Below are 17,772 nucleotides of genomic sequence, written 5' to 3'. Positions count from 1 at the left end.
TCGGTCAATATGTAGTTCAAGCATCCACTTTTAGTTCTTGGTAGGAACGCTGGACTCTTCCACCGTCTGCGTCTCGATCCCAGTATCCAAACTAACCTCGACATTGGAGACAGTCCATGCCATCCCAACGTAGGAGTCACTGATAACTCTGATATTCACCCGAGCTGTGCTGGTGCTCGTGGATTCAGCGAGGATGCCTTCGGGGAATTTAACGTTGGAGCGAACAGTCAACAGGCTGCCCTTGTTATCGTTGGCAGGTCCTCCACGGCTGGAACCAGCACCGGAATTTCCCTTGCCCTTGCCGTTACCATTGCCATTGCCATTGCCATTGCGCTTAGATACTGGTGGCCAAGACACACGCTTCAGGCCAAGCAATTCACCATCCATACCATTGGGCAGAGCACTGCAAACAATCAAGAAGAAGCCCTCAGTTTGTGGCTTGGGGAATCGAGGGGTGTGGACCTTGCAGTCGGGGGTTGTGGGCTGGTTACGCCGTGTCAGAGACACAGCAATACCCTTAGCAGAAACACTCGCAACCGAGACCGACAGCTGAGGCAACTGGGACGTGATACGAGTAAAGTTAAATGGAAGGTTTAATCTCTTGACCAGAGCGACGATTGCACCAGCAGGTTGTGATGAGAGCGACACAAGTGTACCCGGGAGACCACTGGGTGGCTTCTCGGTCGGAACGCCTGGCAGAATCGACAACGGGTGGTCTTCAGGCCAGCGCGCTGACTTGATGCATTGGAGGAGAGTCATGAGCATCTGACACGCAGGAATATATCCGAGTTCAGCCATAACATCGATTGAGGCCTGGATAACACGAATTCCTTGATCGAGCACAGATGTCTGATCACCAACATAATCAGTAATGGGAAGATCGATCCGCGACATGTAGGCCTGCAGGAGGAGGAACGCTTTCGTATGCGGGTCCCAGAGGGGCGCATCGCCCATGCAGTCAATAGAAAGCGGCAAGTTCTGGGCCAACTCAGCATTTATCAAATCTTCATTGTGTCTGACGGGCAGCTCGTCGAATTCGGTTGCGGAACACATCCAGCTCAAAACATCCTGGAAGGTCGGATCACGCTTAGCATGTGACACAAGGAACCGGATCGTCTTGTGCGATAGGTAGTAGTAACTCATGATTTTGCCGAAGGGAGTAGAGTCGACCTCTCCGGTGGCCGAGTCCACGAGAACACAGGACGATTCTGCGAGATCATTGAGCGACTTCCCAACCAATTCAACCATGAAATCTTGAGCTGTGGCCTGGGCTGCCATAGTGTTTTGGTCCTCCGCAGAAATCTCGAGGCCGTAGTATGAGGGGTTCTTATGCAAGCGACGGAAGAAGAATGTCCAGGTCAAGTAGTCCAGTGCATCTTGTTGCGTCCCAATAGTTCCAGCGGATACCTCAGCGCCAAGATGGTTGTCGAGAACCTTGTGCAGGGTAGACTCGACGGGGAAACCGGTGTGGAGGAAGTGCTTGTAGAAAGCCTTCTTTGAGTCCTGGGTGAAGATGCGCGCAATACCGGATGTGTCGAACTGCGGGCGACCGGCACGACCGAGCATTTGCAAAACATCGGTCAAATCCATGTCCCGATAACCTTCGATCTTAGCGTCAAAGAACTGTGTGCCTTTGACCACTACAAGATGCGCCGGAAGGTTAACACCCCACGCAAGAGTACTAGTCGCCACAAGAACTTGGATCTTGTTGTTGGCGAATAGTTCTTCAGCCAGCTGGCGATCAGATTCAACCAAACCAGCATGATGCAGACCAATACCGAAGTTAAGGGCTTCTCTTAAGGCATCATCTTTCACTCGCGCGAGGTTCAACTCCAGATCATCTTCAGACATTCGCACAAATCGACGAGGATTGTCCTCCATGCCGCAGTAATTGATCAAATCCTTAGCAGTCAGACGAGTTTGTCGACGAGAAGGAACGAAGACAATGACTGGCTTCTCTGGTGAGTGGTTCTTGATCGCGAGGAAAGTTGGGCGATTCATTGACTGCATCAAGGGACAGAAACCACGCTGTTCAGGGAACCCATCGATGAAAATTTCGAGGGGAACCGGGCGAACTGAATGACGGAAGTTGTATAGGCCTTCTTTGACACCAAGCCAGTTTGCCAGATCAGAAGCATTGGCACAGGCGGTGGACATACCCATCAGTCGAACGGATCCTTTGGATTGGGAAGCGATATAGTTCATTCGGGAAACAATGATTTCCAAAATGGGACCTCGATCACCACCGAGCAAGTGAATTTCGTCAATAATCACGAGACTCACTTTTCTAACGTAGTCACGGGTCTGCCAACTACGTGAGATACCATCCCATTTCTCAGGTGTGGTGATAATGATATCAGCATCCCGAATCGTACGTGTGTCAGGTGTATTGTCACCGGTCAACTCAACAAGCTTCAAACCCATCTGCCTGGTGAGACGCTTACGCCAATCTTGAACTCGTTCACGGACCAAGGCCTTCATCGGTGCAATGTAGACAACCTTGGAGCCGGGCTTCTCACGGAAAGCCCACCACATCGCCAGCTCAGCGGCTACAGTTTTTCCACTACCAGTTGGAGAACCAAGGAGAACGTTGGCTGGTGTGTGGTAAAGGAGATGGAAGATCTGAGTTTGCATAGGGTTGAAGAATTGGAAGCGTTGTCCATACACTTCCTCAAGAATGGGATTCTTAAGAGCTGATATAGGAAGTGGTTGGAGATTGAGTAGATCAGTATACACGCTTTCAGTGTCTGGGCGAATGAGGTGCTGGAAAGAAACCGGGCTGACTGTTTCAGCACCCAGCCAGCGATCAGAGATCACACGAATGTAGATTTGGCTGGGAAGCGGATCAGACAGCGGAATAGTGAAGTTGAGCTCATGATCGGCATAAAGCTTCTTACGGCTTAGGATGAAGTAGTCGTGATGATAGATTTCTGATGTTTCCGAGTTCTCAACCCAAACCCAGAAGGATTCGGATGCTCCGTGGTGACGATCATTCCAGGTAAACTCGGGGTAGATGGAAAGGCGAATACGAAGCACGTCGCGGTTAAGCGGCGCAATCTCGGTCTCAACACTCAAAGTTGGGAAGTTGTCGAGGAGCTTGGATAATGTGTTGCCCATGCGGTGGTTATGAACAAGCTGACCAATCTCCGCAGGCTCCATTTCTTTCATCGACTCGATGGAAGTAGTTGGAAGCTTTTCGTCAAGGTTACGCAAGACTGGCTGGGGCAAGTCGAACTGACGGAAAGGGTGATCAAACGGCCAGATCTGTTTCTCAATGGACTTGCAAAGAGACAACAGAACCTGGCATTGATAGCCCCAGCGACGATTCAGCGCAATCATGAAGAGAGCACGGCAGATACGCGCCGCGTTTTGGGCAACATAACCAGTATCGGAGGCTAGAGCAAAGTCCTCAATCTTGGCGCGAGAGATATAGGCTTGCAGCAAGAGGTTGGTCTTTGCATGTGGCGTGTCGTTTCCTCCGGCAACTTCAGTCTGAGCAACTTCGTCGCGCAGTCGCTGAAGCTCTTTCGACTCGCTATCTCTAGATTGGATGTTGTCGAATTCTCCACTCATGCTGATCATCTTGAGTACATCTGCTTCACCAGATCGGGGACGCATCATGTCGTTGAAAATCTCGACACTGGTTTGCAATACATAGTATTGACTCGCAATGCGACCAACATCCTTGGCTTTGAGGTCCTCGGTCTTGTCGTTGAAGATGATCATCTGACTCTTCTGTAGCACCCGTGCTGCTTGTAAGATCAACTGCCTCCGCCTTTGGACCAGCATTGGGTCATCGCGTAACTCGGCAAACTCGATTCCATAGTTTCTCGGCTCACGTTTCATGCGCACATAGAGGTAGGAGTAGCCAAGCCATTGCACAGCCTCTGAAACAGATGTGACTGTTCCAAGAGAGATTTCAGCGTTCAAGTTATCCACGAGTCGACTAGAGAAGCGCGACTCAATGGGCTGCTGCGCAGTCACAGCAGATAGGTAATGGCTCAACTTGTCATGAGTAGTACAGATAAATCCGATACCGGTGTCCTGGAACTGCGGACGACCTGCACGACCAAAGATTTGCATGACATCAAGAATGCTCAGGTCAATGAATTTACCCTCTTGGGGATTATACAATTGAGTACCTTTGATGACAACTGCGGCTGCGGGAAGATTGACACCCCAAGCCAAGGTTGCAGTACAGCAAAGCACCTTGATTAGACCTTCTGAGAACATTCGCTCCATCAGATTGCGGTCGCTTCGAGTCATTCCGGCATGATGGACTCCAAAGCCACTAGCGAAGAGGTCACGCAGTTCACGCGCACGCGCATGCTTCATGTCACGAAGGGCATTGGAATAGTTTTCGTGATCATGGCAGCTGAATAAGTCCTCGCGGCCCTCCTCCGCAGCTAGCTGCATAAGCATCCTAGCAGTCATTACGGTATCTTTGCGCGAGTGGACGAAAACCATGACTTGGTGACCCCTTTCCATCATGTCGCGAACCTTCTCATAGGCGACAGAGTCAATGTTGTCACGGGATTGCTTGGAGCCGGGCTTTCCTTTGACACCGATGAAGTGTTGTTCAAGAGGTACAGGTCGGAAAGACTGATCGAAGAAGAACATGCCGGCCATTTTGTTCACTTTCAGGAAGTCCGCCACATCAGTATAGTTCGGAAGGGTGGCCGATAGACCAACAATGCGAATCAGTGACTGTGTGCTTTCGACCTGACGTTGGGTTCGAGCAACCAAAGATTCGATGACCGCTCCTCGCTCATCGTGTAACATATGAACTTCATCAATAATGAGAAGGCGGACCTTCTGAACAAGCTCTGTGTCTCCAGTACTTTTACGCGTCACGACATCCCATTTCTCAGGGGTAGTAACGATGATCTGGGTCTCAACAATCTCTCGCTTCGTCAACTGCATATCACCAGTCAATTCGCGGACCTTGATCCCCAACCAGGCTAAACGTTTTCCGAGTTTCTCCGTCACCTCAGCAGCCAAGGCCTTCATAGGAGCAACATAGACAATCTTAAAGTCGTCAACTTGGACAGTGAATTCGGTCGCTTCCGGGTTTTCCAACGGATTGGGAGATGTGTTCTTTCCCACAGCATTGAGAACAGTTAACATGGCGGCATCCGTTTTACCCGCGCCAGTCGGCGCGCAAATAAGCATATTTTCGTTGGTTTTGTACGCAACATCGTAGAGTAAGCTTTGCATACGATTGAGGGCTTTGTAGCCCTTAAAGGTACCCCGACAAAGACCATCCATTTCAGCGATCTCCACCAGTTTCCGGCCTTTCCCAAGTGTTCCGACCTTCGACGCCGGGATCGCGAATTCAGTGTACTTCGGTTCCTCAATCTGCTCGCTACCCAGAGGCAGCCCATATTTCTTTCCGCTAGCTGAAAGTGTATTTCCGGAGGTGTGTTGCTTGAACACATGGGGGTAGGATGGTTCGGATCGGGTTTGGGCCGGCATCAATGCTGCATTCTTGTGTTCGAAGTCCCGTTGTTGCAGAGCATGTTCCCTCTCTGCTCGTGTTTGGAGTTTACCTGCCATGAGCCCATCTGTTTGGGATTCCAGGCGAGGTCCCTTGTCCAACAGAATTTCTCCTCGGTGCGCAATCAGCTCAATCACCAGATCCAGGTCATCAAATCCAACAACCTCTGCCAAAGACATTTGTAGCTCTTCGTCGTTGCTGTCAGCAGCCAGGGTGGCGATGACTTGCTGAGCAAGCTCTGTCGCGTCCATAGTTGAGTTTCGCATGGCCAAATCCTGACACTTGTCTTCTAGCCAGAACCGATTGTAGGAAGACCCTGGTGCGAGATGAAGTCCGTCGAGCCCATCCAAGTCGTCCAGGTCGTCAGAAGTTTCATCATCCGAGCTGATGATATCCCAGACATCATCATTTGTTCCCGGGGACGAGTAGTCGTCGTCAATATCCAGATCAATATCGCTTCCATAGCTGATTGATTGCTGAGGAAGGTCTTGGGGGAGCTTCAGATCGGCAATAGCCTGACGCATGGCTGCTAGTTGTGACAGCCATTGTGACTCGGTAGCCGCGATGCTGTCCATTTTGACAGATATAACTGTTTAGTTGACCTAATGATCAAGAAGTGATAAGCCAAGCAACAAAGAATGCAGTTAATGAGGGGATAAGCTGAGCCAAAAGTAGTTATAGGGCAGGCCCGCAGGGCTCAGTCGGTCGCATGACAAGAGCGGTGTAATTCTTGTGCCTCAGGCCACAATGCAGAGGGTCGAGTGCATCATTGTTATCGGCAACTCAGGAGCCAGTTTTAGGCTTAACACTTGTCACTCTGCTTCGCCACTTCAGTTAATCATACGGCTGACCTCCTGCGATAAAGAAATTGTCTGGTTCTTTGACACCAGAGCATTTCCTTGATCAGCACCTACTACGACCCAACGCCCCACTACCCCCCGACACCTACTTGCCTCCCTGTCCTTGTGCGGACAACCACGCTGTCACCATGAAGATTCTTTATATGGGCGTATGTTTCATTGCGGCTTGTATTTGATTGAGTACAGGCTTAGATATGGTGCTTATCTATCAATTTGGCAGGTTTTCCGGAACGACACCCGGCCAGCTCTCCAGCTATGCGGGGAAAAGGACCTCAGCAGGTAGATTCATACGCGCGCCCTGCAACTGACTAGAACATTTCGCTAATTATTACTAGCTTTTCGCGCTTTACTCGTCAGAAGTATGCCTACCCATCCTCCCCCGGTCCGACATGGCTAGGTCACTAACCGCCAAGCGCTTAACAGCTACGATGAATTCTTGATGCTCTTCACCCGAACGGTCGCCGAAAGGACAAAGCCAGGCCAACGGCAGGATATTGAAGAGAAGGCCTACACATTCCATGCTTACGGACGGACAGAGGGTGTTTCCGGTGTGATTATGACAGATGGGGACTACCCTGCCCTAGTGGCCCACCAGCTTTTGGGCAAGATCGTGGACGAATTCCTTGCCAAATACCCACGCACTGCCTTCTCCGACCCCTCTTTGCGCGAGAATGCATGCCCCTTGCCGCAGCTCAAGGAATATATCGTCAAGTACCAGGACCCAGGCCAGGCCGATAGCATCATGAAGATCCAGCAAGAGCTCGACGAAACCAAAATTGTCCTGCACAAGACGGTATGCTCTTATGCTTGTATAAGCTCATTCTACATGCTAACTATTCCCAGATCGAAAGTGTTCTGGAGCGCGGTGAGAAGATTGACTCCCTAGTTCAGAAGAGTGATGGGCTGTCAGCTCAGAGCAAGATGTTCTATACCCAGGTATGCAAATTGAATTTTCTCTTCGCTTGAATATACTAACGCAAACAAATCTAGGCCAAGAAGCAAAACTCTTGCTGTGTTCTGATGTGAACCGGTATTATCGATACACGGTGTATTCGATTATGACTCCTTGTTCTTGGATTTAACTTATTCGTGTAATCAGAGCTGAAACGATGCATTCTTTGACTATTGTATTTGCTCTCATTTTTCAATGCCTATATGCCTTTCCCGAGCTTTCTCAATTAAGAGGACATATTTGACTGTTTTGTTCTTCTGTCGAGTCTTTTGCCATAGACCTTGGCAGGATCCTATTAACTGGGAGTGTTTCTGAGTAAATTCTAGAAAACGGGCCACTAGAAGCTAGTATTATAGCGGCAAAAAGTCGTGGAGTATGAACAATGACAACCATAAGTAGATCGCGATCTAGTATAGCAGAGCCTAAGACTATCTGGCCGCACTTTCCCTCTTAGAGAATTTTTTCGTCAATCCAGTTCTATTGCCAGATAATTCCTTCTCTTTAAACTGCACCCCATGGTAGTTCAGCTGATAACGGACGAAACCGAGATTATCCCTGAATTCCTATGGCCATTCGGGTGACAATTTTCAGTAAAAACAGGTCGTCCACAGACATCCATGGATGGCACGAGTTCACCAAAGTACATCATATCACGATTATCCAATTGGCTTGACCCGGGTCGTATCGAAATGACAGTTGAAATTGCTCCCGTGTCAATGAGTCTCCGGTTTCCTCCTTGTAATTTGTCTGTCATGCCTCCCTTTTCAAAACGCCATAGCTTCTGAACCATGGTCCCATTTCTAGGCGTAGCTTCCTTTTGATACCTTCATTTGGGTAGAAAAATCAATTAGATACGCTTTGTAAATATATATTTATGTACTATAGGTTGTATACCTGCCTCAGAATATATATCTAATAGATGAACACTTCTTCTAGTGATACCAAGCCTAATAGAACCCGTTGCTACGTGCCCAGATTGAATATTCATACGATTCGAGGCTCGTGATAGTAGATCACCAAAGAAATAAAGCCTAGCGGTGATGTGGTTCTGTTGTACATACATATAGGTTATGTATGTTGTACTCCGTATATATGTCTAAGACCTCGGGAGCTCCCGAGTGATTGGTGAATTTGTCACAAGCTAGCTTAATTAGGTTAGCTTACTAGTGACCCACATCGGACTAACCTTAAAATGTGTCAAAGCATTTGTCTCTGCGTTCAACTTTTCATTCTCATATTCTGTTCAAATCTCCTGTTTTGTTTGACACATCACCATGAAGATTGCCATAATTGGTGCTGGAATTGCCGGATGTGCAGCTTACCTGGAGCTGCAAAAGCACCTCCCACAGCCCAGCAAGTCCGATGAATCACATGAGGTCATTATCTATGAGGCATACAATACAAGCCCGAGTATCACAGCCAATGAAAGAAAAGAAGATCACACGCATTCCTCTACATTAATTGTTGGGGGTGGACTAGGTGTTGCCCCCAATGGCTTGAACGTTCTGAAACGCCTTGATAAAGAGCTCCTTAAGGACGTTGTCCGCGGGGGGTATGTTACAGCGATTTCCAACATGAAAAACAAAAATGGCTGGCCCCTTTTCTCGATGAATAGTGCCTCTTTGGATGACAACACCAACAATAATAACAACAGACCCCCCCACATGCTCGCGACTAGTCGCCACTCGCTTTGGACTGCATTGCGGGGACGAATCCCAGACCACCATATCATCCATAAGAGAGTAACTCAAGTTATTGCCCGATCAGATGGAAGGAATTCGATTCGCTTTGCCGACAACAGCCCTATTGTGGAAGCTGATCTGGTTATCGGTGCAGACGGTGTCCGAGGTATTGCGAAGCGAGCACTTTTCCCAGATGCTAAAGAGGATCCATACCCCCCGCACTATGAGTAAGTGAGCGCTGAAAAAAAATCTTTGATCGGGTCATCAACTATATTTTGTGTGATCTCGTAATTAACTGTGCGACAGAGGTCTCGTCGGGGTTGGGGGCTTCATCCCTGCCGCAGATGTAAAAGACCTTGTCGAACCGGGGTCTATGAATTTTGTGTTTGGTGGAAATGGGTTCTTCGGATACTTCTTTTCGGAAAGCTCAGTGTCTGCTGGTAAGCGGGACTCGCCTTATCACGTCTCCGAGCCAGGAGACTCCCTTGCTTGGTGGTCAACCTACGAGATCGAAGAATGTCCTGATCGCAAAACACTCGACATGGTCGACGTGACTCGGCAGCTGCGTGAAAGACATGCTTATTGGAAGGAGCCTGTTGTTAAAAAAGTGATCCAATCACTTCAGGTTGAAAACATGTATCCAACGTGGACTTTACCTGCACTTCCAACATGGGAGCGAGATGGTGTCGTTCTCGTTGGAGATGCAGCACATGCGCTCCCTTCAAGCTCCGGTCAAGGTTCGTCTCAAGCATTGGAGGATGTTGAAGCTCTTGCTTTGTTTTTGGCTCATTACCTTCATGCACTCCCGGACGAGGTAACGCCAAAGGCCCAGAAGAATGCGATCAAAGCAGCCGCCTCGCAGTATGTGAGTTTGCGCCAGCCGCACGTTAACGCAATTTTGGAATCTGCCCAAAAGACCCAGAATAGCAAGCGTGAAATGGGGATACTTAAAGAGTATTCTATGTATGCCATGATGAAAATAATGGGTGAGAGCTTTCTTGATACCTTCCAGTAGTAGTGTTGACTAACGGCTACCACAGGACTATTCCCTGGTTTTTTGGCCAACCAAATTCGCGCGGCGGCGGAATATAACATTGCAGATGATGTTGCGCGAATAATAGCCAGTGATGACTGAAGGCAGCCACGGAGATCTCCGTGACTTGCACTGGGATAAGTAGAACAGCACGGCATTTCTACATGTCGGTTGAAGGCAAGGGGCTCCCCCAGTCTAGAAGGTCGTGTCACACAAGCTTTCGGACCCCGTGTTCTGGAAACTGTTCAATACACCGATCCCCGATGAAATGCTATCTTTTGATAGGAGTTTCTAGTTGAGATGCTGGTGACTATGGCTACCTATGGCGTGACAACGACACAAGTACGCTTGATCCATATCAAGTATTTCTATTTCTAAAAGCTGTCGGCATTTATTTCCTCTTCAGATAGGGACGTACCGCCAATCTCCAGCGCCCGGGCAATTTAACGAGTAGTTCATGTGTATCTTTTCATTTCCCTGAAAGCATATTGGTGCATGATAAGGGTCAGCCGTTCACGGCAGCCCAGTGGAATAGTGCCATCCGGGGTTTCAGCCAGACACGTCAGCAACAGAAGGGTTCCTTCTCGAAGACGCCTCATAATGATGGCGCACGGTATGCACATCTGAGCTGCTTCAATTCAATCTAAATCCCGTTTGAATTTTCCGTTTGGTTCGGATTTCTATACGAACTATTTTGTCTGCGCGATAATGGAGATTGGCTTCGAGACTCCAGGAAGCAAGACATGCATCTCAACTCCACTCTCGCCACTTTCGAATGTTTGGGAGTAAATGCGTGCTTATCTGGGGGCTTAGCACTGACATGCAACTAGTTTTGCCCCGTGTCCCCAGAAAAGAGGAGCTAATTCTAAGCAAGGAAAATGGAGATAGCGAATCACCCGCAGAATAGGGGGGAAGATCATGTGTGTTGCCAAGAGTAGCGTCTCAGCTAAGCTCAAACAATATATCTGGGCTCTCATCCTGATTGGCCACGATTGCCCATATCAAGATCAAAGTTACAAGTACAACCTTGCAAAAAGTCTTATCTTCGCCCTGCCGTCTGACCGTCTGATCGAGTCTAAAGAACCCGCCTAAGCACGCCACATGCTACTGCGCAATCCATCTCAATGCCTTGCTTATCACAGATGAAATGCAAGTTAACCGGGTATCTGCGCTAGGCTTTTATATAAATTGCTACTCGTCGTCGATTAATTTTCTTGCCTAGTGCATTGGTGTGAAATCCAAAAACATGACCGCCATGGACTCCGACGTCGAGAAGAAAGCAGACACTACCGTGGAGCCGGCTGAAAGTCTCCCTTCAGCTCACGATGATTTGGCGGTCGGCGAAATCAACCCGCTGAAGCGGAATCTGAAGAACCGTCATATGCAGATGATCGCTCTTGGTATGCGTCCATTGACAGTTCCTCCTTTGCTTCTGATACTAATTTCAACAAGGTGGCGCTATTGGAGCTGGTCTTTTCGTTAGTACGGGGTCTGCTCTCCGCGAGGGCGGGCCTGGTTCTTTGCTACTATGCTATTTGATCGTTGGAGGAATGCTCCTTCTTACAATTCAAGCCCTGGGTGAATTGGCCGTGCTATATCCCGTGAATGGAGCCTTTTTCACATACTGTGTCCGGTTCATTAGTCCAGCCTGGTGAGTTTTCCATGTTCATATACTCCACTCATGATCAATCAAAACTGACTTCTCGTCTTATAATAGGGGATTCGCGGTCGGCTGGGATTACGCTATCGGATGGCTCATTATCCTCCCCTTCGAACTCACAGCTGCGAGTTTAACAATCAAGTACTGGAGTGAAACTTTGAACAGTGGAATTTGGGTGGCAGTGTTTCTAGTCGTCCTAACAGCGATCCAGTTCTTTGGTGTTCGAGGCTACGGAGAAGGTGACACAGCATTTATATATCTTTTCGCGATACATTGATACTAACGTCGGCCTATAGTCGAATTTGTACTAGGAATGATCAAGGTCACTGCTGTACTTGGTTTCATCATCCTCGGAATTGTGATCGATTGCGGCGGAGCTCCGAACGGAGGCTACATTGGAGCTCATTACTGGAGAGACCCTGGTGCATTCACAGACTTCAAGGGATTTTGTTCAGTCTTTGTGACAGCAGCCTTTGCCTTCGGTGGCACAGAAATGGCTGGTCTTGCTGCTGCAGAGGCGGCAAATCCTGCCAAGTCCATCCCCAAAGCATCCAAGCAGGTCTTCTGGCGCATCATGGTGTTCTATGTTCTAGGAACATTTATAGTCGGCTTGATTGTGCCTTCCAATGCTGACTGGCTTCTTGGAGCATCTGGCGCCAACACCAAAGCTTCTCCATTTGTTGTGTCAATCCAGAATGCCGGTATCTCTGGGCTGCCCTCTGTCATGAATGCAATCATCACTATTTCGGTCATTAGTGTGGCCAACTCCGCGACATATGGCTCAAGCCGCACTATCCAGGCTCTGGCCTCACGAGGAATGGCACCGAGATTCATGGCCTATATTGACAAGGCGGGTCGGCCTCTTTACTGTATTATTCTGCAGATTGCTTTTGGTTTGCTCGCCTTCATCAATGAGGCACCATCTGGAAGCACCATCTTTGACTGGCTTCTTGCCTTGTCTGGTATTTCTGACTTTTTCATCTGGGGAAGTATCTGCCTTGCCCATATCCGCTTCCGTTCCGCGTGGGCACACAATGGGCACACCGTACAGGAGCTTGCTTTTGCCGCTCCCTTTGGTGTGATTGGGAGCTATATCGGCCTGGGTCTCAACATCTTGTGCCTCATCGCGGAATTTTATGTCTCTGTGGCTACAAAAGATGCAGAGAGCTTTTTCATGAACTACATTGCTGCACCGCTTGTGATCCTACTTTTCGCCATCTGGGTTATTTACAGCAAGTTCAGCAAAGACCCCAAAATCGACCGTGGAGGTTGGTTTATTCCAATTGACAAGATGGACGTCCACAGCTTTATGAGGGACTCTGCTCTCGATGTAGACCTTCCACCAAGAGTCGAGTATCCCACTTGGGGTGCTTGGTTCAAAGCTGCCCCTATGCGTCTACTCCGCTCAATATTCTGAGAGAATGTAAGGGGTTTATATACTTGCAATTGAAATTGAAATTCCTTCAACGATATGAAGCTAGGTCTTTTTGTACCCCAAGTTTGACGTAGTTTTCAACATAGCTGTACGTAGTACCACTGTAATAAATTTTAGGTCACGGTCGCGATGTCCCTGGCCACTTTATTAGCCCTGGAGGGCACTCAAAGTATTAGTAATCACCATGCATCTCCAGGGCTGTATTTTGGAGGAATGTGGGACTTTTATGTATATTTAGAGGTAGATGGCATCTCGCAATCAAGGATCAATGTCAAAAACAGCAATATCTAAGTGCAAATACAAGAAATCTTAGGAGGCAACCCGAACTCCCTGCGGATTGTGGAATATATCCTTTGGATCTAAGTCTCGCTTGAGCTCTTCCAATCTTGGATAATTATTGCGCCAGTATGCCCTCTGGGCATCGGGCATTTTAGGATCTGGACATCCTAGATATGCATGTCCCGCACTCTCTGGCACTCCCCGAGCCAGAATATTATAAAGACCATCAGTAAAACCATATGTGGTCTGCGAGATCGGACCAAGGGGGTTGACTACGAAGATCTGGACCCAGAAAAGCACATCGCGGTGGCCATAGGCTGTGGCATTTTTGGGCACGGCGTTGATAGCTCCACCCTCTAGACTGAGCATGACAGACCAGGCCAAAGTGCCGGCATTGGCTTTGTGGATGTAATCGAAAAATTCGTCGATGGTGGAGTCAAAAATCAGCGTGTTGGGGGTAAATCCGAGTGACTTAGCGTAAAACCAAGTCGGGGAGTCTCCGATCAGTCTCAGGATAGTATCTTCCAGTGCATGCCCGATCATCCCCAGCCAATTTGTAATAACTAGCACAGTACCCGGCTCGCTGGTAGGGAATTTCTTCTCCAGGTTGAGCTTGTCGTACTCCTCTTTTGAGCCGAAGAAAATACCTTCGAGGATGATCTGGCCGTCGAAGATGATCAGATTGGAGGAGAACTTCCAGGTGAGGTTCTCCTGGGCTATATATGCCTGCCAATCCTTGGCGAGCTTCGCCTTCTCGGCGGGAGTTCCAAGATTGAACGAGTATGAATATCGAACTGCCAGGCCAGGTGCCTCCTCCGTGCGAACTTTGAACTCTGTAACGATCCCAAAGCTAGCAGCAGCGCCTTTAATTGCGAAGAGAACATCCTGGTTCTGAGTATCCGATGCCCGCACAACACTCGAGTTCGCCAAAACCACCTCGACTTCCTCCACATGGTCAAGCGCTAGACCCCACTGGCGCGATGTTGGGCCCAGTCCGCCCACAGTTAGGTGGCCACCTGTCCGAATTGAAGGACAGATACCGTGTGCCATTGCTCTGTTGCCCGCATTGTAAAGCTCGGTGTCAAGGTTGCCTAGAGTTGTTCCGGGACCGATAGTAGCGATGAATGTTGACTCGTCCATAGAAAATTGCGAGAAGTGCTTCATATCGATCACAATGGCACCGTTTTGTCCCCCAAGGCCTAGAACCAATTAGCGAACTAAATGTCTGGGCAGCCGAACTACCATCATCATCTATCATACCAAAGTTGCCGAAACTATGGCCTCCACTGCGAGCCTGCACTTTGTAGTCATAGTCGGAGGCACATTTAACTATAGCAGCTACCTCGTTTGCTGATTGGGGGTATGTGACTGCCGCCGGGGTTACCGGAACATTCAAGTTGTATGGCTTGACTGCGCTAGTCTGGTAAAGAAGCGTGTCTTGGAATGCGACATGAGCCGCAACACCCCCGACGGCGGAAGTCAGACAGTCACGTACGACACCAATGCTGGTGGTGTTGCCCATACTAAAAATCCCAAGCAACAGAAGTGGTACGTGAGAAATACGAAAAAAAGAGATGCCCCCACGCACATTTAGGCCCGAAGGCCCCTTGATGTTGTCAGCTAGCATGGGTCATCCCCGGGTCCTTGCCGGTCTGCATATTTCTCATATGCCATGCATTCCCTCTGCACGGAATAGGAAATATGTCAATGTAGATCATGCCGATCAGTTTGCGCTAGTGATATATTAAGTATGCGGTACTATTTTTCCATAATAGATGCATCCTGCAAAGTAGAACTTAATTGAAAATTAGCTTAGGCTTAGCAGAACCACATGACAGAATTCCTACCGATGGGGGAGTCTGCATGGTTTGGCTTTGAAGCTGCGTTTGAGTTGATTTTGTTGACACATATAGGATAAAAGGCCTGGACACTTGCTCATTTCCATTCTTGATCTACACTCACAGTTCCCCACCGTTCATAGATTTACTGTTGTCCGCCCGCTTAGGAAGATTGGAAAAGGACAATTCTGCGATGCTTAAGTGCAGGGCTGCTGGGCCCTGCAATGTTGATGCTTATGTAATAATAGGGGGCGTCCATGGATGGACCTCGGGATGCTCCCGAGGTCCCGAGGTCAGTTGTAAAAGCGGCAAGGGAGACACTAAAGTGGAAAGTTCGATATTTCCCACAATGTTATGCGCGGTATATTTTTCAACATCGGCGCAATTGATCTTTTCGAGCTGATGAATATAGAGTGGTTATTCAAGCTCAGCCTCAGGTGATTATCGAAACGATTGTCTACCATGATATAAGTTGCTCGTGTGCGGGAAACTCTAAGTCCACGACGACTTTGAAAGGTATGGTTTTCGTTGACTAATAACGGATTCCTCTCACTGATTTTTTCGCCAGAGGCAGGGTCTTGTGCTTCAAAAGGACAAAATCCACTGTATCACAAGATAAGAGAACGAAATTTTCCCAGAACAGCAGCTATAGGTGGCGGCTCAGCTTGCCTCGCTGGATCACTTCAGGAGTCCTAGAAGTGGCTGGCATAAAGGCTCCAGGAGGATGGAACTGGTACTTGAGATCTTATAGTATCATTCCTATTGACTCAAAAGCGAGTAGTTATGTGATGGATGGAAATATTCAAGAGCTCCAGGACATGTTTGCCTCGAGGCAGGCATCGCCTTTTGACCTAATATATCTCCTAAATGAGAACCTATTCTCACTTCTTGAGGTACGATTTCTACACAGACAATTAGCTGATCCATGTTCACTAAGAAATAACCAAGTGGGTCACGCGGAATAATAGAAACGAGATGAAAGCTTTTCTCTTAGATCAAGGAACAGATCCAAACTCTTTATTCGACCTACCACTTTGGAGCATAGTATCCTACGCCAAAACCGAAGTAAAAGTGGGGTCACTCATCCCATCTATGCGTGTCCTGTTTCATCATATAGACATAAGCTATGAATCCGACGAAGAAGCAGCAATCTCTGTCTCAGGCAGGGTTTCATGGTACACCAGAAGAAAATTTGTTCTTACAGCAGTACGTTTGCCCTTCCTTCTACCGACTACCAAAACGGATTCGCATTAGAGTGGCCCTTCGTATAGGGGCGTTCTATATCTCCGATTGGTCCGTACCAGAGCTTTTTCGAGTCATATTAGGAACGGATGTCTTGGAACCCAACGATTTTAAATTTTGTCAAGAGTTAGATTCAACATTGATCCACTGTGCAGCACGGGGCATGGGTGCTAGCGAAAGAGACTTTCGAGAAGGGACTAGCGCTGATAAATCAAATTGTGGTGCTTGGAGTGACCTTTGCCATGGATTTCTGTGTCGGAATCGACATTCACGACCTCGTTAACGGCAGAAGTCCCTTTCTATCATTTCTCGATGGATATCTCTCAGCATGGCGCGGACCCATAGAATTAGGTCCGGCTTGTCAAATTGCCGTTCAAGTCTGGCTGAAACAACTCGAAGTTGTTGGTGTCGATGTAAATGGATATGGTAAAGCGGAGGAATATATGTGGAAAGGGGGATCACCCAGCGAGAATTTCACGTGTGGAATATTCCGGAACAAGGGTTTGAATCTCAAGGAATGATTGGACTTGCCTATGGCTCTTCCCCTGAGAATTGGCATATATGGCTGTCCAAGGAATCTGATTTTTTTGTGGGACAATTTTGGGATATGATCGAGCGGCCAGTGGAAGTGATGCCAGGTGCCTGGCCGAAAGAATAATCTCTATATATATGAAATGCACTCCCTGCATATGTACTTAGATAATCATTACACAACCTTGGAACGTGATGTGAGAATAATTTTATACGTTAGTCCTTGGGCTTTCAATAGATTTAATGACTTAAGGTCTAAAGAACGAAGAAACTAAAGATCGGGGGGGGGGGGGNGGGGGGGGGGGGGGGGGGGGGAAGCAGAGACGGAGCAAGCAGTAAGAAACTTAACTAGCAAGAAGCCACTCCTACAAACCTTTGAACACCTGCAGCATCGATATCTCCAAGTAAACGAGACACTGGCGCGGAAAATCTCGGAAAAGGTGGTTCAACCGTTCATCGTTAAGTTTTCGCGAACCAAATTGAAAAACAGATATGTCGAGGGAGGTGCAGCCGGCAGCTGCTATTGTTCTCCGCAGAAATTGTGAAGACAATAACCGTAAATCCTTCACACTCCTCCTACCTTGTCTATAACAAACGCATATGTTATACCGAAAGTCGCATCCCATAGGAATTTCTGATATTTTCAAAAACAATTCTAGTGTATCATAACCCTCTGCATTGCTAACTGTTCATCAAATGCCAATGTTGGCGGCTGTCAAATAATTGACGTTTTCAGTTTCCCGTTTCAAGAGAAGAAAAGCCA

General features: G+C 48.1%; 5 protein-coding genes across 5 annotated transcripts; 3 read left to right on the top strand and 2 right to left on the bottom strand.

The window, feature by feature from the left end:
* Positions 1-30: 30 nt before the first annotated feature.
* Positions 31-6,072, bottom strand: PEX2_079870 (RNA helicase SLH1; the record flags this gene model as incomplete). Its single annotated transcript, XM_016745257.1, has 1 exon — positions 31-6,072. One exon carries the CDS (start codon positions 6,070-6,072, stop codon positions 31-33), a length of 6,042 nt encoding a protein of 2,013 aa, XP_016598175.1.
* Positions 6,073-6,485: 413 nt separating this feature from the next.
* On the top strand, positions 6,486-7,383 carry PEX2_079860 (palmitoyltransferase YKT6; the record flags this gene model as incomplete). The annotated part of the gene is made up of 6 exons (XM_016745256.1): positions 6,486-6,506; positions 6,578-6,636; positions 6,693-6,716; positions 6,781-7,150; positions 7,201-7,293; positions 7,348-7,383. 6 exons carry the CDS (start codon positions 6,486-6,488, stop codon positions 7,381-7,383), a joined length of 603 nt encoding a protein of 200 aa, XP_016598174.1.
* Positions 7,384-8,583: 1,200 nt separating this feature from the next.
* PEX2_079850 (FAD-dependent oxidoreductase) lies at positions 8,584-10,126 on the top strand (the record flags this gene model as incomplete). Its single annotated transcript, XM_016745255.1, has 4 exons — positions 8,584-8,861; positions 8,925-9,218; positions 9,298-9,977; positions 10,032-10,126. The coding sequence occupies 4 exons, from the start codon at positions 8,584-8,586 to the stop codon at positions 10,124-10,126; spliced, it is 1,347 nt and encodes a 448-aa protein (XP_016598173.1).
* A 1,144-nt stretch (positions 10,127-11,270) lies between these two features.
* On the top strand, positions 11,271-13,101 carry PEX2_079840 (Amino acid/polyamine transporter I; the record flags this gene model as incomplete). Its single annotated transcript, XM_016745254.1, has 4 exons — positions 11,271-11,424; positions 11,477-11,675; positions 11,742-11,923; positions 11,981-13,101. 4 exons carry the CDS (start codon positions 11,271-11,273, stop codon positions 13,099-13,101), a joined length of 1,656 nt encoding a protein of 551 aa, XP_016598172.1.
* Positions 13,102-13,428: 327 nt separating this feature from the next.
* PEX2_079830 (FAD-binding oxidoreductase) lies at positions 13,429-14,920 on the bottom strand (the record flags this gene model as incomplete). Its single annotated transcript, XM_016745253.1, has 2 exons — positions 13,429-14,597; positions 14,659-14,920. 2 exons carry the CDS (start codon positions 14,918-14,920, stop codon positions 13,429-13,431), a joined length of 1,431 nt encoding a protein of 476 aa, XP_016598171.1.
* Between the last annotated feature and the right edge of the window lie 2,852 nt (positions 14,921-17,772).

The sequence above is a fragment of the Penicillium expansum genome (genome assembly GCF_000769745.1).
Source record: "Penicillium expansum strain MD-8 chromosome Unknown contig268, whole genome shotgun sequence".
In the NCBI taxonomy this organism is placed as follows: Eukaryota; Fungi; Ascomycota; class Eurotiomycetes; order Eurotiales; family Aspergillaceae; genus Penicillium; species Penicillium expansum.
Note: the sequence above shows the minus strand (reverse complement) of the source record. Positions and strands in the feature narration are given on the sequence as shown.